This window comes from Panonychus citri, unplaced genomic scaffold, assembly GCF_014898815.1.
Source record: "Panonychus citri isolate SS breed McGregor unplaced genomic scaffold, ASM1489881v1 Contig00049, whole genome shotgun sequence".
Classification (NCBI taxonomy): Eukaryota; Metazoa; Arthropoda; class Arachnida; order Trombidiformes; family Tetranychidae; genus Panonychus; species Panonychus citri.
In genome coordinates, this window is record NW_026515454.1 from 452,983 (window position 1) to 471,553 (window position 18,571).

Genomic DNA, 18,571 nt, shown 5'->3' on the forward strand with positions numbered 1-18,571 from the left:
TTTTCTTTAGCAAAAGTCTTGACTTTTTTTCTGGGTAACTTTTTTACTCCATTTTTTGCAAAGGTAAAAAAATCCTACATTTTTTGCTACTTTTCTTGCAGAGAGAGAGAGAGAGAGAGAGAGAGAGAGAGAGAGAGAGAGAGAGTCACAGCCCAGGTAAGGGTGAAAATAAGCACAACTACACTTCTCATCCTCATCTTCATCTTCATCGTTTTTTGCTGCTGTCACAAGAAAGAAGTCAAAGAATGATGAAAACGAAGATGATCAAGGATGATAACTCCCTCTTAATTTCTTTATCTTCCCTCATCCCTTTTGTTGTTTATACCCTTTAATTTAACACTCTCTTGACTCTCTCTCTCTCTCTCTCACTCAGTCATCCCACCAACACCCTCTCTCCAATGTCACCCTCTACTAAACTCTGTAACTGTCACCCACTCGACTCTCCTTTCCTCTCCCACTCCCCATGACTTGTGTCCCTTTCCATTATCATCTTCATCCTTATGAATATAATAATAACAAACTAACCCAATTGTTTCCCTATTATTGTAAATATTTTTTTAATCATCTTTGTAATCACTACAATCAAAATTAAATTAAATTAAGATGAAACCATCTTATTGTAACATTGATTAAATTTTCATTATTATAACAAACATTAATATGATCTTATCAACATCATCATTTTAATTATAAAACCATATCATTTGATAAGATCACCAAGATAAATTAATTTTCCTGTTGATTACTGGTCTATAATTAGTTGATTGAAAATTTTCAATTCTAAATTACAAATAAAACAAAAATAATAACAATATTTATCAGTTTGTTTCCTTGTATTGATGAAAATAAATATATATTGGAAAAGGAAGTTGCAAATTTAGCTAAATAATTATGATGATAATTGAGTCTAATAAATCACAATTCACAACAATTAAGGGGATAAATTATGTGTACCCAGTGAAGAGAGTCAAAAAATTGAGTGATTTGAATTGTTGTTCAATGAAAATTAAAGGAGAAACAGCAAAAAAAAAATTAACTACAACAATTAAAAAAACGAGTAGCCATTGATGATGATGAACATGATGGTTACACCTGAGAACCGTGATTGGTTAATTACTTGAAGCTATTAAAATGATCATCAAGATTATGATGATGAAGATGAAGATGGAGATGAAGATGATAACAATGTATGTGTATAAATTTAACGTGATTTAAAAAAAAATTGAAATGAAAAATTCATTGTTATCGGTAACCATGAAAATCACCGAGAAACAATTGACTTTTCAATCTCATGAATCCATGATCCAGACTAACAATTGAACGAGATGAAAACCAATCAAAAGGTGTGAGTAAACTTAATTATTACATGATAATCAGGTAGACAATCAAGATAAGAATACGTATCAAAATCAACAGATTAAGTGGTAAGGTGTTAACAATTTGTTAATCATATTAGCTTATCAATTATCTTCACTATATATTAACTTAATCTTTATCATCTTTTAATCATTCATGGTATTTGTTATGATACTAATCAATATGATCTATTTACTCTCTCTCTTTCTCACTCTGATTACAATTAATTTGGATACAAAAAGGGCTTGACATTGGGATCATTGAGCTATTAATATATATATTATCATCTTGTGGACATTATTATCATCCTTATCATCCTGAAAATTGCCTCAAACTATGATAATATCATGATGATTATAAATGATATGTAATGTTATTTACTTTTTGTTGGTTGTTTGGTTGTTGTTGTTGTTGTTTTAACTTCACCTCCCCACTCACTCACTCACTCCCAAGGCCAAGAAACTATTTCATTATTATCATTATAATAATAAATAATCATAATAATAAATAATAATAACTTATTATGAGAGTTCGCGGTAAACCAAGACATGAAACCCGCTTACACCAAAAACCCGCCTTCCAGAAAGCAAAGTCTAAGGTTGAAACAAAAGCATCTTAAGATGATGATGATGATGATGATGTAGAAGAAGATGAAGAAAAAAAACTTTGAAATATTGTTCAGATGAAGATCAAAATGATGAAGATAAATTTCTATCTCTCTCTCTCTTTACCTGTGTGTTCATCTTCATCTCCACCTCATCCGAATGTGTATCTCAGCGCTTAGATTTTATTTTTTCTTTATTATTTTTTTCCTGTAACTCCTATCGCCTGAGGGTAGATTTTATTGGAAGAAAAAACCAGAAAAAAGTTACATTTGCTTGTTTTCTGTTGTATATTTGCGTTATATTTGTATCTCTCTCTCTCTCTCTTTCTCTCTCATCATCATCAGTAAATGGTCAAGAAAATGAAACTCAGGTAAGTTGTTTTCTTGTATTCGGGTTACATGTTTACCCTTGATAATCAACATTGGTTAATGTTTGGTTTCCTTTTCCAGTTATTGTTCAATTGATTTTCTAAAACATGGATTAACGATCTATAATCTAAGGTCTTAATCCAAATCCTTCAAGGTAATAGATGATAAAGAAGAGAAAATATATTTTGTATCGATCTAATTTCCGTTTCGTCTTAGACATTCTTCGAGTTCTAATCTCGCCCAGTTTCTTCTATTCTATTCTATTTCATTTCATTCTATTCTTTTCTTACCTTAACTACCTTATTCTTTTTCTTTTTCTTCTTCTCATCATCATCATCATCATCTTCTTCTTCTTCTTCTTCAGAAAATGATAAACTCTACCGAAAGTAAATTAGAAAAAAACAAAATGGATGAGCTGAAGATGATGATGAAGAATAGACTCTCACCAATGGATATCGAGTCTATTCACGCGTCTAAACATCATCAAAGGTAAAAAATAACAGCAAAAGCATCTAAAAGATGAGCATCCTCATCATCATCATCTTTATCATCATTATCAGCAGGAGACGATGTTGCTTTGCAACAAATGACCTGAGGCATTGGTCTTGAAAGCCAATGTTTCATTTCCAATGGAGTTACTGTTGCTATTTTTTTCATCATCTCTCTTAGATTTTGACTTATCCTTTTCTTTATCATCCTCCTCATCAAACATCATCATCATCATCATCATCATCATCAACACAACCTAAGAATCTAAGTTAATCAAGTGAAAAGAAACAACAACAACAAACGATAGACAGGAAACAAGATTAACAGACAACAATCAACTTACATCTTTAAATTGTTGTTGCCTTTTCGAGCTCATTGTTACTTTTTTCTTGTTGTTATTCAGTTAATCATTTATCAACGTCTCTCACTCTCTCACTCACTCTCCGAGTTAATGATAATTGTACCAATAATTTATTACTAATTGCATACATTACAATGATAAATGCTTTTCAATCTCATCATCATCATCATCCTCATCATTTTAAAGGTTAAACCTTTTTTCTAGTAAAAAAAAAACAAAATTAAAGAAGCAAAATTTTCCACCTCCAATATTCAGGTAACGTTAATCTCAGTTGATTACAATTAAACAATCAACGAGCAGTTTTCCCGCTAAATTGTTTCAATTGACATAAGTTCAAATTGAATCACTATTGATGATGAAGACGAGAAAATAATTCCCGTTATGAAGAAATTGCTATTGTTACAGATCAGTTGTTCTGTTTACTCAATTGTTTGTACTGTCCAGTGGTCAGTTTGAGTATTTTTTCCCCTTCAGAGGGAGGATGATGATCATCATAGTGATCAATGAAAGACTTTATCATCCTCCTTCTTATCATCTTCAATCTCATACTCTGATGATAACTTTATCATTATCATCACCTATTATTATGAAAGAAACTTTTTTTTTCATCTTCACATTTTAACAACAAAAATCTTAATGTTGATAATCAATGAGACTTGATATTAGGTCGGTAAAAAAAATGTTTGATTACATATTAAGATGATGATGATTATTATTATGATGATGATGATAATGGTATAAAGAAAAGTGATTATTTACCTGGATTGATTTCAATTGATTTTCTCATGTATTTGTAGGTATGAAAACTCACATGAAGATGAGAAAATCAAAGTTTTTTTTTGGAAAACTAACTTGAACGAAAAGTATTAGAAAAATGGTAAACGTTAATCTTACCTCGATTTTGACGACTTATTGCAAGGTAATCCCGTTTACAGAGAAGTCGATAATCGTCCAGAATGTACAGTTCATCACCGGTGGACAATTCTTTGTGACAATCAACACAGGTAAAACACCGGACATGATAAACTTTACTCAAAGCCCAACGGACATAATCCTCAGGTGATATTCCATGTGAACATCCAGCACATTTTTTACCAAATCGCCTAAGGGAGATTTAAAAGAACACAGAAAAGAGAGAGAGATTAACATGATGAAGATGACGAGGATAAAGATGATAATGATGATAAAGATAAAGGTGTCATCATAGAGATATCCAGATGATGGTGATAATGACGATGAGGAGTATGATGATGATGATGATGATGATGATGATGGACAAAACTTTACGAAAAAACTTTTTCAAAACAATCAACATGAAAAACTTACTTGAAAAAATCTTGTTTACAAAATAATTTGTCATCACGAGAAAAACATTTACCAGACAATTCAGCCTTACAATCAAAACAGGTGACACAGCGGGTGTGCCAAGCACGGTCAAGTATTTTGTCCAGGTAACGGTCTGTGATGGGTTTACCACAACCTGCACAAGAAACCATCTTCATGATGTCAATGGTAAAAGGACTGCAGACTCAATGAGTAGTTGATCAACATTGAGAGTAGATTGTGATTCAACTACGAATGCGTGAAAATTTTGGTTCACGCCTGTACTTTTTTCCATACAACCAATCAGACTGGTTAGTTTGTATTGGAAGGTGGAGTTTATCCAGTTTTACATCATCATTTTCATCTTCATCTTCATCTAACAACAACAACAACAACAACAACAATAACAAAACGATCATGATGATATTCAGTTGAATACAATTGAATTTACCTGAGAAATGGTCAACATGTTAAAGCTGAACAAAAATCGAGAGTAAACTTTTCTTGTTTTACGAAAAAAAGTTTCAATCGGTTGGAACTTTTGTTTTTTTTTCTCTCTTCTTATTATTATTCTAATATCATCATGATGGATTCTCTATTTTTCTCTCTTCACCATTCTGAGGTTACATGGTGAAATTAGAGAGTGGTTTTGGTTGTGGTGGAGGAGGAGAAAGGTTGAGGTGGGAGTTTATTGGTAAGTCGATATGTATGATAACCGGAAAAGTGAATAAATTGGTTTGGACTGAAAAGGTTGACTCTTCCTGTTGATTGAATGGATTCACTATCATATTCAATAAAAATATATAATTATAATCATGAGGATGATAACAACATGATGATATGACCTGTGTATGTGTGTATCTTATTTCAAGAACCATGATAATCATCAAAAATAACAGTAATAGTATCACAAGTTACAACATGAGTATGATGATGATGATGAGGATGATTGAACTCATCTTAAATGTTTACCTAGCAAAAATTGTTAAGATAAAGAGTGTACATAAAAAGGACAATGAGATGATATTTGATGATGATGATTAAACTTCATCCATATAATCATCCTCATCATCATGTCGATGATGACCAAGAAACGGTACGATTGATGTTATTGGAAAAATTTCCGAGCTCAAACCAATGATTATATTAAACAAGCGAGTTAAACAAACTCTCATCATGATGAAGATGATAAATATCAAGTATTATCTTCCTTGTATCATCATCATCATCCTTCTCTCTCTCTCTCTCTCTTTCATAAGGATATTTCATCTCATCTGTTTAACAGGAAACTCGATATTATATGAAACTTTTTTGTTCTATTCGATTTCCTATTAAATGTCTAAATTGTTATTAGTTTATAACTTGACAACGAAACTTCAGATCACGTGTGGATTTCTGTTTCCTCCTCCATCCACCCTGATGATAATTCAGATTCTGATGAATCCATGAAGCAAACTTTTCAATCATCATCATTTTCTTGTTGTACTGAATCAACTCAACTATCAATACAATGTACTCACATTCATATAACAATAATTATTATTATTGTGAGTAATTCAATATTTTCAACCGATCAATTTTATCAGAATGAAATTTTTACAATTTTATTTCATCATCATCATGATCGTTTTCATGGTAACCGATATATATATAAGTTGTCATCATGATAAACTTTCATTATTTTTTTGTTTTCTGTTCAACTTTTATCAAGGAAATGTCATGAAAGTATGTTTTTTGTTTGTCCATCTCTCAATTCATGCTATCTGAATATGAATGAAGTTCAAGACAAAGTTCAGGATGAACAACAGAATAATATTCAGTGTGTCTCTCCTGTGTGTGTATTTATATAAATGTATAGGAAGGTTGAATAGGAGGTTTGTCAAGATGATGAAAATGATGAGGATGATAAAAAAGGGCGAGGTGGAAAAGTAGAGTGTCTTTGGCACTTTTCATTTCCAGGTAAATATCCCAATTCATTTTTCCTCCTATTCACCTAACCTCATCTTCATCTTCATCATCATCTTCATATATATATCTCTCTCTCTTTCTTTTTTTCCTTCTTTCTCTCTCATCTTCATCTTCATCGACCACTTTCACTTTCATCAACTAGAAAATACATTTATACAAACTTCATCTTCTTTTATCATCATCTTCATCTTTCTTTTGATTCTCTCTTTTTTTTGGAAGACTTTGTTTTTCATCATTTCGATTCCAACTGAGGGATGAAGATGATGATAAAAAGATGAAAACATCTTCTACAAACAGAACTCTTTCTTTCTATTCTGGTTTAACTTTATCTTCTTTTTCTTTTCATCTTCATGATATATTTTTTTTCTTCTCTTTTTTACTTTTTCTTTCCATTTTCTGTATTGTTCTGTGGAGAGATTTCTTGATCCTCATCCTTCATCCACCTTTTTCCCACTGAATCTTTTTTTCCATCTCTAACTCGACCTACACTTCCTCCTCCTCCTCATCATCATCATCATCATCATCTTCTTCTTCTTCTTCTTCTTTTCTACTTCAAGATTGTCTCAAGTTTCTATTTCTATCAAAAGGAGGAAAAAAATTTTCGAAAAAAAAAGAGGAAGAAGATAAAGACGATCGAAAGATGAGCATGATAGTACAAAGGAAAAGGAAATTCAGTATAGTTGATACTCATCTTTTTCTAGAATTTATCATGAAAAAAAGGGAAGATGAGTGTGGGTGGAGAAGGAACGAAAAAGTAGAACAAAAAACAAAATCTCTTACCAACTGAGATCGTTTTTCAGAGCAAAAAACGAAGGAAAATTTTCTTAGAAGCAAAAAGATGATAGAGATGATAAAACAATAGAATAAGTTATCATGCTCATTCTCTTCCATTTTATCATCATCAATATTATCCACCGAAACAGGATAAGGAAATAGCAAGAGGAGTGAGAGAGAGAGAGAGAGAGAGAGAGATCTGTCATCTCATAATATGAACTTGGAGGTAGCTTAAAGGTGAAACTTAATTCTGAAGAGTGAAAGTGAAGAGACTGGTGATTATAAAGATGATGATAGAAGAAGATAAAAAGATGAAGCTATTCCAATTTTATCCGTATCTTCATCAGTCTTGGGAGTTATCGTTAACAGGGAATCTTCATCTTCATCAAAAACAAAGACAATAATAACTGTAAGAAAGTGAATTTAATGTTAGTCTTATAGATACTTTCTCATTGAGAAAGAAGAAAAAAAAATTCCACCAGAGAGATAACACTTTTCTCTCTCTCTCTCTCATTCTCAATCCTCGGTTACGTTACTTCATCCACATCTCTTCATCTCATATTGAAGTGAGAGAGATAAAGTGAAAAGAAGAAGAAGGATGATGAAGATAAGGATGAGTGAAAGAAGAGGAAGAAGATATTCGCGCTCAGGGAAATCCAAGAAAATCCTTTTGTTTGTCTCCTCAAGGGATATATCACAGATCTCTCAATCTGATTCATACACAGGAAAGAAAAAAAGATGAGGATAAAGTGAAAGAGAGAGAGAGAAAGATGGATTCAAGAAGAAGATAAAGATGACAAAGAGAGAGAGAGAGAGAGAGTCCGCTCTCGGATTCGAACTCACCTACAAAACGATCTTCCCCTGAGGATTTAGATTTTCAATATTTACAGTAGACTTTATTTTCCTCCTCTCTACTCCCACTCCAACTCTCTCAGATTCTGCATCATCTTTTTTACCACCTTTACTTTATCATCCTCTTCATGTTGTTGTTGTTATGATTTCCATCATTCCATAGTATTGTTTGTCTATTTACGATGTTGTAAAATCCAGAATGAAGATGAGGATGGAGAAGGAAAAAAAAAGGTTCGAATCTTTCAGAATATCGAAAAGTTATCCAACCATTAATTTCTTTATCCTTTTTTTCATCTTCATAAGATGATGATGATGTTGATACTCATTTTTTTTTCTTTTCATCTCTTTCTCCTAAACTTACCTTTACTTCACGTTAATCTCTAATCAGTTTCCTTTAACATTTAAAAAAAAAACTTCGACTGATCATCATCATGATAATATCGTCATGGTTACTTGACATTGTGAATATTTAATCTCACCATTTATCCTTATCATCATCATCATGAACCATCATCACTGTCAAGAAATGAAATCAGTAAATCATGTTGGTGATCAATGAACATGATTTATAATCATTCATGAAAATAATGATCAACATCATCATCAGATCGTCAGGTTGTATACACATGATGACAAGCGACAACTCTCATCGTCCTTTAACCTTCCCCGCCAAGTGAATGGTACTGAAAGAAATCTCGTTCTGATCTGATTAATTCTAATCATCGAATAGTTTGATAGAAAAAAATTCGAAGAAAAAAGTACAATTCGAACTTTAAAATCAAACTTTTCGATTACAATTCTATGTGATAAACTTTCGGTAAACTTTAAGGTCACAAAATAATCGTTAGAACCTAAAAGTTGATCGACCTGAGTGACTTACGATCAACAAACAATTACCAAGAACATGGAAACAATTTAATGAAGACATTGATTAATTGCTAAGAATAAGAACTGAACATTCAACTAATCATTTCAACGACTAATTAACTAATCAAAACTTGAAATGAAAAACAATCAAATGAATTAAATGAAAGGCAATTTTCAAACGAAATGACCATAAACTTGACCAACGTAAATATCGAGTTAATTATTCATTCAAAACTATTGCTTGTACACTTGACTAACAATTGATTAATCAAATTTAATCACATTGACAAGAACAGGAAAACCAAACAATTTACTTATCAAACAATTGCTATTGACCTTTTAACTATCATCATCATATGATTGAGCAAAAAGGCAACAGGAAAACTTGATAATCTTAAGTTTAGTTTTGAAGGAAAAAAGTTTTTTTTTCAAGAGATTAACCTTTGAGGGATTTTGATTATAACTATGTTATTGTTATCATCTTCATCTTTATCTTTATCTTCATCATTTTGATTATTGAGTAACACTATAATCGATATACCCACCCTATAGAGAGAGAAAGAGAGAGAGAGAGACACCACCTTTGTCGGCTTTTCATGGGTGATGAGGATAAAGATGAAGATGATGAAGAGGAAGAAAAAAATGAAGATAAAGAAATGGGGCAAAATCTTTTGTGTTGTTTTGGTGTTTGTATTATGATGATGGAGAAAAAAAGAGATGACGATGAGGGAGAAGTGGCCGCAGGGTCGGAAAAAAAGGTAAGGAGTCGTTGTTGTTGTTCAATAGTGAATGTTATTATTACTACTGAATGTAGTTGTTGGTGTAGTGGATCATCTTGTGGATTTTGGTTATTATTACTCTTCTTAACTCCTTGAGAGTCTTTTGCCAGGTATTAACATGTTAACAAAAGAGGGATTTGTATCTCTCTCTCTCTCTCTCTTTCTCTCGAAATGGACACTGTCCAATAGCCAATGTATCCATATTCTAGTATATTGATCTGGTTCGAATTGAGATTTTCCATTCTCTTTGCAAGAATAGTTTTTTCGTATCGAACATTTTTCTTTTTTTATATATTATCTTCTTTCTTTCCTTATTTTCCTCTTTTTTTCTTTTTAGCATCTTCAATCTTCTTCTTGATCATCCCTTCATCTCATCTCATCTTTGAGAGAGAAAGAAAGAGAGGCCTTGGTGGTGGAGAGAAAAAGTTATTTTTCACTTTGAGTTTTGGCCCCTTCTCTTTAAGACATATTCTGCTTTCTTACCTATACAATTTATTTTATCTTTTTTGCTTCTTTTTTTCATCATCTTGATCATAGTTTCTCTCTCTCTCTCTCTCTCTTAGATTTTAAGTAAGCAAAATACACGCAGGATTAATGTAAGTGAGAGTGTGTGTGTCTGTTGGTTGTTGTTCATCTTGCTGTGTATACACTTATCATCATCACCATCATCATCAATCGTTCGGTAATTCAACCACTTGATAAGTAACATTTATTATCAAGCTCCCTTTGCATCTTACTCACTATTTATCTCTTTCTGGTACAATGATTGAATGTATTCATTTTGGCCTTCATTCAGATTTGTTGTTGGTCTCAGTGAAATGAAAATATTGGTTAAAACACATTCATTATGTTTTGCTTTTTTTTTATCCAGTAGCAAAGGTTAAATGGAAACCCAATTTAATTGATGTAGTTGTTGTTGTTGTTTACAAGTTGATTTTTTTTTGACATACAAATAGGAGGGGATGAAGTTTTGATGTAAAAGATGAAGGAAAAAAAAAACGATAATGAACATTATTTTTTTTGTTTGTATTGATATTTTGCTTTATGATGATATTTTGGTTAGATTGTAGTAGTTTTGGATGATGATTGTGTTAGATGGTTTTCGATTCCATGATTATTTATTATTTCAACTTGATGACTCTTTTAATCCTTCGGATCATCACATCGACAAAGTTGTTGTCCTGTGTAAAAGAAAAATAATAATAATAATGAAATAAAATTAGAATAAGTAATAAAGTTATCAAAAGTTATCGTTGTTGTTATTTTTAGGAAACATTAACAACGATAAATAGAAGTTAAGGAAAATGGTTAATGATTAATGGTTAAAATTTGCTACTTACCTTGATTGAATTTTGAATTTTTGAGAAAAATAAATCACTAACTATTCCAGCTGATTCAGCTTTAAGTTTATTTACTTCTGCTCGTTGTTCTGAATTTACTTCCAACATGTTGAAATAAAGGTTAAGATGATGCCAGACTAAATAGAGACTCGCCTCGATCATTGGGATGAAATCTTTCGAGTTGGAACATTTTTCAACATTTTCATCAATAATGAGAACCAATGAACCGAGTGTTGGTGGATCAACATTGGCAAATGAAATACGATAATTCCAAGTTGGAGTTAAAATAGGGATCAGTTCTGCAAGGGAAAGGATAAGAGAGAGAAAAAAATCAATTAGAAAATGGATAAAGTTTTCATTTTCATAGGAAAGATGAAAATAACTTTCACAAGAATATCAAAGAAAACAAAAGTTCAGCGAAATTATTATTTACCATTTTGTGAACAAATTTTAACATAACCTATCAGGATGTTTGTAACTATTTTACTTTCATTTGTATCAATAACACCAAGGTAATTGTTTAATAGACACATGTAAGACCTTTGAAGTGGTTTACTGACATAATGGACTAATTTTGATAAAAGACCAGTAATCAAAGTTAATATAGTTAAACGTTCATTTGTATTTTTAATTTCGGATGCCATTCGGATGATATCACAAAGTACGGATCCTCGAATGGTGAAAAATTGGGAAAACTGTAAAATAAAAGATAAAAGAAAAGGATTAGAATAAGTTGATTAAATATTATCAATTTAACTTACATTTTCGTAAGATTGACGATCATTGGTGGTGCATAAAACTAACAATAATCTCAAAACGGAGACAAACATTTTGTAACATATGTCACTTTGGTTAAGGAGAACGGGGAACAGTTCAAAAGATGTAAATGAGGATAAAGTTTCAATAATTCCAGCGTGAGTGACAATACGAACACCAGTAGCATCGGTACAAATTTTCATCAACAGAGCCTAAAAGTAAAGAAGAAAACAAAGACAGTTAGTATTTTGAATGAGAATTAAAAAAGGGACTAATTTTGTCTTACCATTTTAGAATCAAATGCATAAAAAGCTTTACAATGAACGTCAAATTTTTGGCCTACGATTTCCTTGTCGTCGCCTTTTAAACTTTCCACAAGTAATTTCAAGGTTCCATCATTTGAAAGATCTCGAGCCCATGTTAGTTCACTTTCACTGAGAATAGACATGGCGAGAACTTTGGTAACCTCATGTCCGGATAAAACATCTTTACATAGTTTTTTCAATAATCGAGAACCAATTTTAAGGTCATACAGGAATGCTGAGGGAAGAAGACGATATAAATGTAATAAGGTAGCGTAAAAGTTAACTCGAGCTCTTTTATGTTGATTCCAAAGGGAATTGGAAGATGTTGATTCCATAAGAGACATGATTCCTCTGGCAACTCCTCCAATTTGATTGTTCATTGATGCTTCCGGTTTGACTGAAGTAAGTGAAGATGAAGAGAGAAGCATAACTGATGAAATGGGAGTTATCAGTGTGGCAACAGTGTCCGGAGAAATTGCTCTAGATAATAATTCTTGAAGTATTTCCATTAATATACGTGGTTTAACGGGTTGTGGATAAATGTCCAAACATTTAACCGAGATCACAGTTTCAGTCAGTTCTCTCCAACCTTCAAAGTAAAGGGTATTCGAGTTGAGTTGCTCTTGAGAACCATTTAAAGCCATGGCATATTGAAGAATCATTTGAATTTCATTTTGAATTAGATTAGTTTGAACAACTCCTAATTGTAAACCAACCATGTTCACTTCTGAAAGTAGCTTTTGGTGTAAAATTTTGACATCAATTACATTATCTGGTGGTGAGCTACATTCTGAGAAAGTTTTCCAAAGTTCATTGCAATCGAAAAACTCCCATTGAGACATTTCCGGATGTTGATGTTTAAAAACCATTTCTGGTGAAAAATCGATCAATTTTTTGTCTCCATTTTCACCGAGAATCTTTTTAATGTAACCATCTCGATTAGATTTTAAATTACTTTCAGCTGTGGTTTTAAGTTCAATGGCAAGTATCCTTAAGAACCAGGCAATCTCGGAAACATTTTCCATGGTTAACCATTTATTTTGTCGGATTGATCTTTGTTTTTGTAAAGTATCCAAAAATTGGTCGATAAGTTCATAACTTGTACGAAGGAAACGTAATACATTATCCGATATTTCCACATCATTACAGAGAGTATAAATTATTTCCATGCAAATTGCTCTCTTTTTGGGATTTTCATCTACATTGTCTATTAATCCAAGCATCGCATGAAGTGAATTAAATGTTTGCCCCAAAGAACCAGGAACACGAAGGTTACTTTTATTACGATCGAAACCCAATATTCTGTGAGAGAAACCATAGACCCCTGGTAAAGAGTCTCGTTTAACACAAGTCAAGATGAATTTTAAGCTTTCAATACACAATTCATCTTCTTCAGCCTCCAAACAGTCAACAAACCCATGGATGAAATAATCTTCATGATGTTCACTGAAAGGGCGTATTTGAAGTAACATACGCTCTGAGATTTGATGATCTGAACGGACTAGATTCTGAAGTAAACGAAGACTTTCAACTTGAACGGGAATCGATGGCAGTGAGATTACCTTGATTAAGGTGGCAAGTCTATCAATGTTTCCAGTTCGATGATTAACATTGGAAAATAGAGAGGCGAGAGTGAGAAGCATTGCCGATGGATACCCAGGAAGAGTGTGAATATTTCGGATGAAATCTGCTTCTTTCAAGGCAACAAGGTTTAATAACTTCAATCCATTGAGAATACATTGTTCATATAACTCGAAATTTTTGTGATCCGGTTCAACTCCTCCACCAGGTTCTGGACCGAACATGTAGACAATATCTTCAATCATTTCCATTATACAGGTGAAGAGAACATTTTCTTGAAGTAATTGCCACATTACTGAGAAAGCTGCTTTTAAACCGGGAACATCTTTAAGTGGATCAAATATTTCTAGTATGTCACATAAAATGTAAAGAGAGTCACGTTTAATTGTCCAATTTTCCTCTGGTATTTTGTAGAAACGATGGTTACATTTGAGAAGAATGGAATTTATAATAAATTCGGCACAGTCAAAGAGAGCAAATTGATGAGCGGGTTGACGATTGTAACGTATATGCTTAACCAGGGAATGAATTGCTGAAAGAAATGAAATGGTTATTGGATACTCTTCATTTCTTGGTTCAATGTCTTCAACTTCCAAAGCAATTCCACTTTGCCATGTAACTTGACGTCGAGAGTTAGCAAAAGTTGAGGTGGCTATTTGTGATTTAGGTAGAATAACGTCCATTTTAATCCATATTGTTAAAGCTACGGAAGCAGTTGTACTAGCGAATCCAGAGATACATGATAAAATGGCTGCTTTCAATTTTCTAGGAACAGGTCCCATCAGCAGACCAACCAAAGTTGGAATACATGAGTAACGTTGATTTTCAGCGACTGATACACAACAATTACGATCATTTTTACAATAGCACCCAAAAGATGAAGTATAGAGCATAATATATCCAAGTCAAGGGGCGAAAGGTTAACTGAACCAAAATTGGCCAAAATTCTAGCAGAAGATGAGCCAAAACTATTGTTAACGGAACCAATTTTGTCAGACCCAAGAACACTAGGTAATTGTGTAGAACGGCAAAAAATTGATCGAAAGAGAAAAGAGTTGTTTGGTTGAGACCAGGATGTTTAAGAAGATTATAAACATTAAATGGAGAAGTGGCAGCAAAAGAGGCTAACAAATTAAGAATTGGAACATGGAGAACTTGGGGTAGAGATGAATCAACCAAAGATCGAATAAATTTACGGAAAGCAATGTACTTTGGTAAGAGTCGGGATTCCTCATTACTTGAATTCCAAATTTCACTGGATAATCCAAAGTTATCATGAGAATAAACTTCAGCCATGAGGTATAACAATTTTTCTAAATTTCGAGATAAATATCGAGGAGGTTGTATGTTTTCAGCCATGTGAACAGCAATAATACGACCGCTTTCATCGCCTTTATCTCGTAACTCTTTAATTTTCAATGGGAACAAGGCAATAAAATCTGATAGAACCTCATGAAGCCAAACCAGGTAGAATCGATCCTTGTAAACATGAGGATTTTGAGCCAAAAGTCGAGTCATTGTTTCAAATACTTTCTTCTCAATGATATCATCATACATACTATCCTCTTCACCCTCTAGAACTGGCATACCGTCAGTGAGAAAGAGGGAAAGAGTTTTGTAAGCAATGAGAAGGGCAAACTTAATGATAACTTGAAGTCCTTCAACGGAAAATTTGGCAACTTCCAGATATTTGTGGATCTCGTCGAAAAGGGTTTTGTGTTTTGCAACCAAATTCTTAGAAATTGCTGGATCATTTTCATCATAAGTTCTCAACAATGAGGTATCCATTACATAAAGTAAAGACATGAGAAGAGTTGTTGCAATATAATCCAAACATCCATTTGAATCGAGTTCACATTTTTCCGAGATGATTCGGAGAAGAGATTTCAATTCATCTTGACTGAGAGTTGATTGAGCAGCAAAAGAGAAAACGATCTCGGCGTAAAGTTGTTTAATCTCCTTTATAATACTGTAAACTTGTTTCTTGTATTTTCCTGGTCCAAGAGCTTTGTTGATAAGAAGACAATCATATTCCGAACTGACATCAAATTTTTCTAAATTTTCAAGACATTTTTGAACAACATTGGCATCTTTCAATTGACCAACAAATGTTTCAATTAATTTGTTGGCATTTTCATTACATTCAGATAACCAAGTACGTCCAGAAATAGTGTCAACCAAAATTTTCAATGTGCTCAATAAAACTCGCTTTGAGTCGTAGTAAAGTAAAACAGCAATGGGTCCACGAGTCATACCAGGATATCTCGCCTCTTGATCTGTACCCATGATCAAAAGTTCAAGTGCAATGATCTCATTTAAATTGAACATATCAGATAAAAGGAGAGCTTCATTAACCACCTTCTCAGGAATAACCTGATTGGTTTTCTGTTCATTTTGAACGATGGTGATTCCATCTTTACAAGCTTTTTGGACGGCTTCTCGGTGAGCAGCATTTCGTGGCTTTAGATATAAAAGAGAGACAAAAAAGAAATAAGAATTTAAAATAAAAATCCATTTAAACAGTAGAAAGAATAAAAGAAAGGACAAAGACAAAGAGAAAATAAATATAATGAGATAATGTAAAGAAATAACTAAATATCAGTAGAATATCAGAAAGAAAAAGAGACGGCATGGTAAGAGAGAGATTAAAAATTTCCTCCAACAGAAAATGTGATAACTCACCTCATTGGCAAGTAATGAAACCAAATCTGGTTTATGATGTTGAAGTAATTGTTCCAAATCTTTTAAAAGATCACTAGATTGACATGTTCGAATTCGCGAAACAACAGCATTAAGACGCTTTAATGAACACCAATAGCTACTGGAATCTTTAAACAATAAGACAAAAAAAGAAACGCAATTTATATGAAAGAGAAAAAAATAAGTAACATTCACATTAAAGATTTTAAACAGAAAACACTAAAAAGAATCACTTACCAAGGTGGACATTAGTTTCCTCGGTGTTCCTCGAGGACATGGTCATCTAATTAATCGTTCAAACAATAGAAAAACACTCAACAATTAACCAAAAAAACGACAATCAAATATTAGAATTGAGAAAATAAACTCAATGAGTAACCGAAAAATTTTGTTTCCTAGCGGCGAATTGAGGGGTCGTATTCTCATTACGATCTTTCTTATTCTTTTTCCTGTTAAATAAATTGTGAGAATTTAATTTTTGTTAAATTAATTAAATTAATTGTATTCGAATTTAATAAGATGAAAATAATTTCAATAATATTTAATGGTTTGCTTGTTTTCCTCTTTATTTAAGAAAATACATGAAATGGTTAAAAAATGATGAGTTCATCTAAATGAGAAAATGATTTTCTCATTTTGGTTTTGTGATTAAAATGATTTTGAATAAATTGAATGAATTTTTGATTAAATTGCTTTTGGAGAAAAAAAAATTGTGACAAATTAAACAGTTTGTTTTGGAAGGGATAATAAAAGTTCCATAAGAAAATCACAAAGCCATGGGCATTTCTATCTTTGGATATGGTTTGTAATTGATTAGCTCGAAATCTTCAGCTTTGAAATCATCAATTGTTTCAACTTTTCTTTTAATTACCAATTTAGGAAATGGTCTTGGTTCTCTGGTTAGCTAAATTAGTTGAGAGAAAAGAAATGAAATTAGAATATTTGTAAATAATTTGGAAAAATAATCAATTGGTTTAGACAAATTCTCACCTGAACTTCAAGAGCATCAACATGATTTAAGTAAATATGAGCATCTCCAATTTGATGAATAAATTCACCGGGTTTCAGATTCGTAATATGAGCAACCATGTGAGTTAGAAGAGCGTAACTGGCAATGTTAAATGGAACACCAAGACCCTAGAGAAGAGAAAAAAATTTAAGAGGTTAAAGGTCATCATGAGTTTGGAATTAATGAGAATTTAATTTACCATATCTCCAGATCTTTGATCAAGTCGACAAGAAAGTTTACCATCAGCAACATAGAATTGAAATAGACAATGACATGGTGGTAGAGCCATTTTTGGAATATCTGGTGAATACAGAATAAGAAGAGAAATAAAAGATTAGATTATCATGCAATCAAGTAATAATTAGGAGAATTTATGTAAAGTAAACTCACCAGAAACATTCCATGAACAGACAATTAACCTTCGGTCGTTTGGATTAGTTTTAATTCTCTCAATAATTTGGGACAATTGGTCAATCCCTTTACCAGAATAATCGGTGTTTGTGTCAACATAATGAGCACCCCAGTGTCTCCATTGATGACCATAAACTGGACCTAAATCGCCTTCATCTCGATCGGTGAAACCAATAGAATCAAGAAATGTTCTTGAACCATTTGCATCCCAAATGTGAACACCTTTCTGGGCCAATTCTTTTGAATTAGTGTTCCCTTGAATAAACCAAAGTAATTCTTCAACAATTCCCTTCCAATAGACACGTTTAGTAGTTAAAAGTGGTAAATTGCCATCGGCAAGAGAGTAACGATTCTGTGTACCAAAGTAAGAAATGGTTCCAACGCCGGTTCGATCCTCTTTTTTTATCCCATTTTTTAAAATGAATTTAATTGTATCAAATAAGATTGTTCATCAGAATTCACTTCCTTTCCAGGAACATCCCCATCATTATATAACATGATTAACACCAAATCAAATCTAAGAAAACAAAAGTTAAAAAAAAATCAAACAAACAACAGAAACAGAAAACAAGACAATCAATTAAATGGTGAATTTGAAAATTTTTTTCTTTGTTGTTCTTTTAGTAACTTAGATTCTCAACAGATGGCAGCACTTTTTTACCAATTTCCCGCTTAACTTTTTCATCCTTTGTTTTTGGCTAATCATTACAATTAAGACAATTGCGAT

The 18,571-nt window shown here is 32.4% G+C and overlaps 3 protein-coding genes across 3 annotated transcripts in view; all 3 read right to left on the reverse strand.

Annotated features, from left to right (window-relative positions):
• LOC128385504 (LIM/homeobox protein Lhx1-like) overlaps positions 1-4,722 on the reverse strand; it is a 52,253-nt gene extending 47,531 nt beyond the window's left edge. Inside the window, exons 1-2 of the mRNA XM_053344379.1 lie at positions 4,506-4,722; positions 4,074-4,282 (exon numbers count right to left, since the gene is read on the reverse strand). Coding sequence (XP_053200354.1) covers positions 4,074-4,282; positions 4,506-4,681 — 385 coding nt within the window. The 5' untranslated portion in view covers positions 4,682-4,722. The remainder of the gene's footprint in view (positions 1-4,073; positions 4,283-4,505) is intronic.
• Positions 4,723-10,587: 5,865 nt separating this feature from the next.
• Positions 10,588-16,843, reverse strand: LOC128385383 (nuclear pore complex protein Nup205-like). The gene is given in 9 exon segments (XM_053344239.1): positions 10,588-10,923; positions 11,083-11,381; positions 11,516-11,777; positions 11,844-12,050; positions 12,125-14,586; positions 14,589-14,732; positions 14,735-16,184; positions 16,407-16,552; positions 16,662-16,843. Coding segments are annotated over 9 exon segments (5,076 nt in total). The 5' UTR covers positions 16,708-16,843; the 3' UTR covers positions 10,588-10,863.
• Positions 16,844-16,964: 121 nt separating this feature from the next.
• Positions 16,965-18,357, reverse strand: LOC128385415 (thymidylate synthase-like). The gene is given in 5 exon segments (XM_053344274.1): positions 16,965-17,328; positions 17,415-17,561; positions 17,633-17,733; positions 17,824-18,282; positions 18,285-18,357. Coding segments are annotated over 5 exon segments (903 nt in total). The 5' UTR covers positions 18,343-18,357; the 3' UTR covers positions 16,965-17,190.
• Between the last annotated feature and the right edge of the window lie 214 nt (positions 18,358-18,571).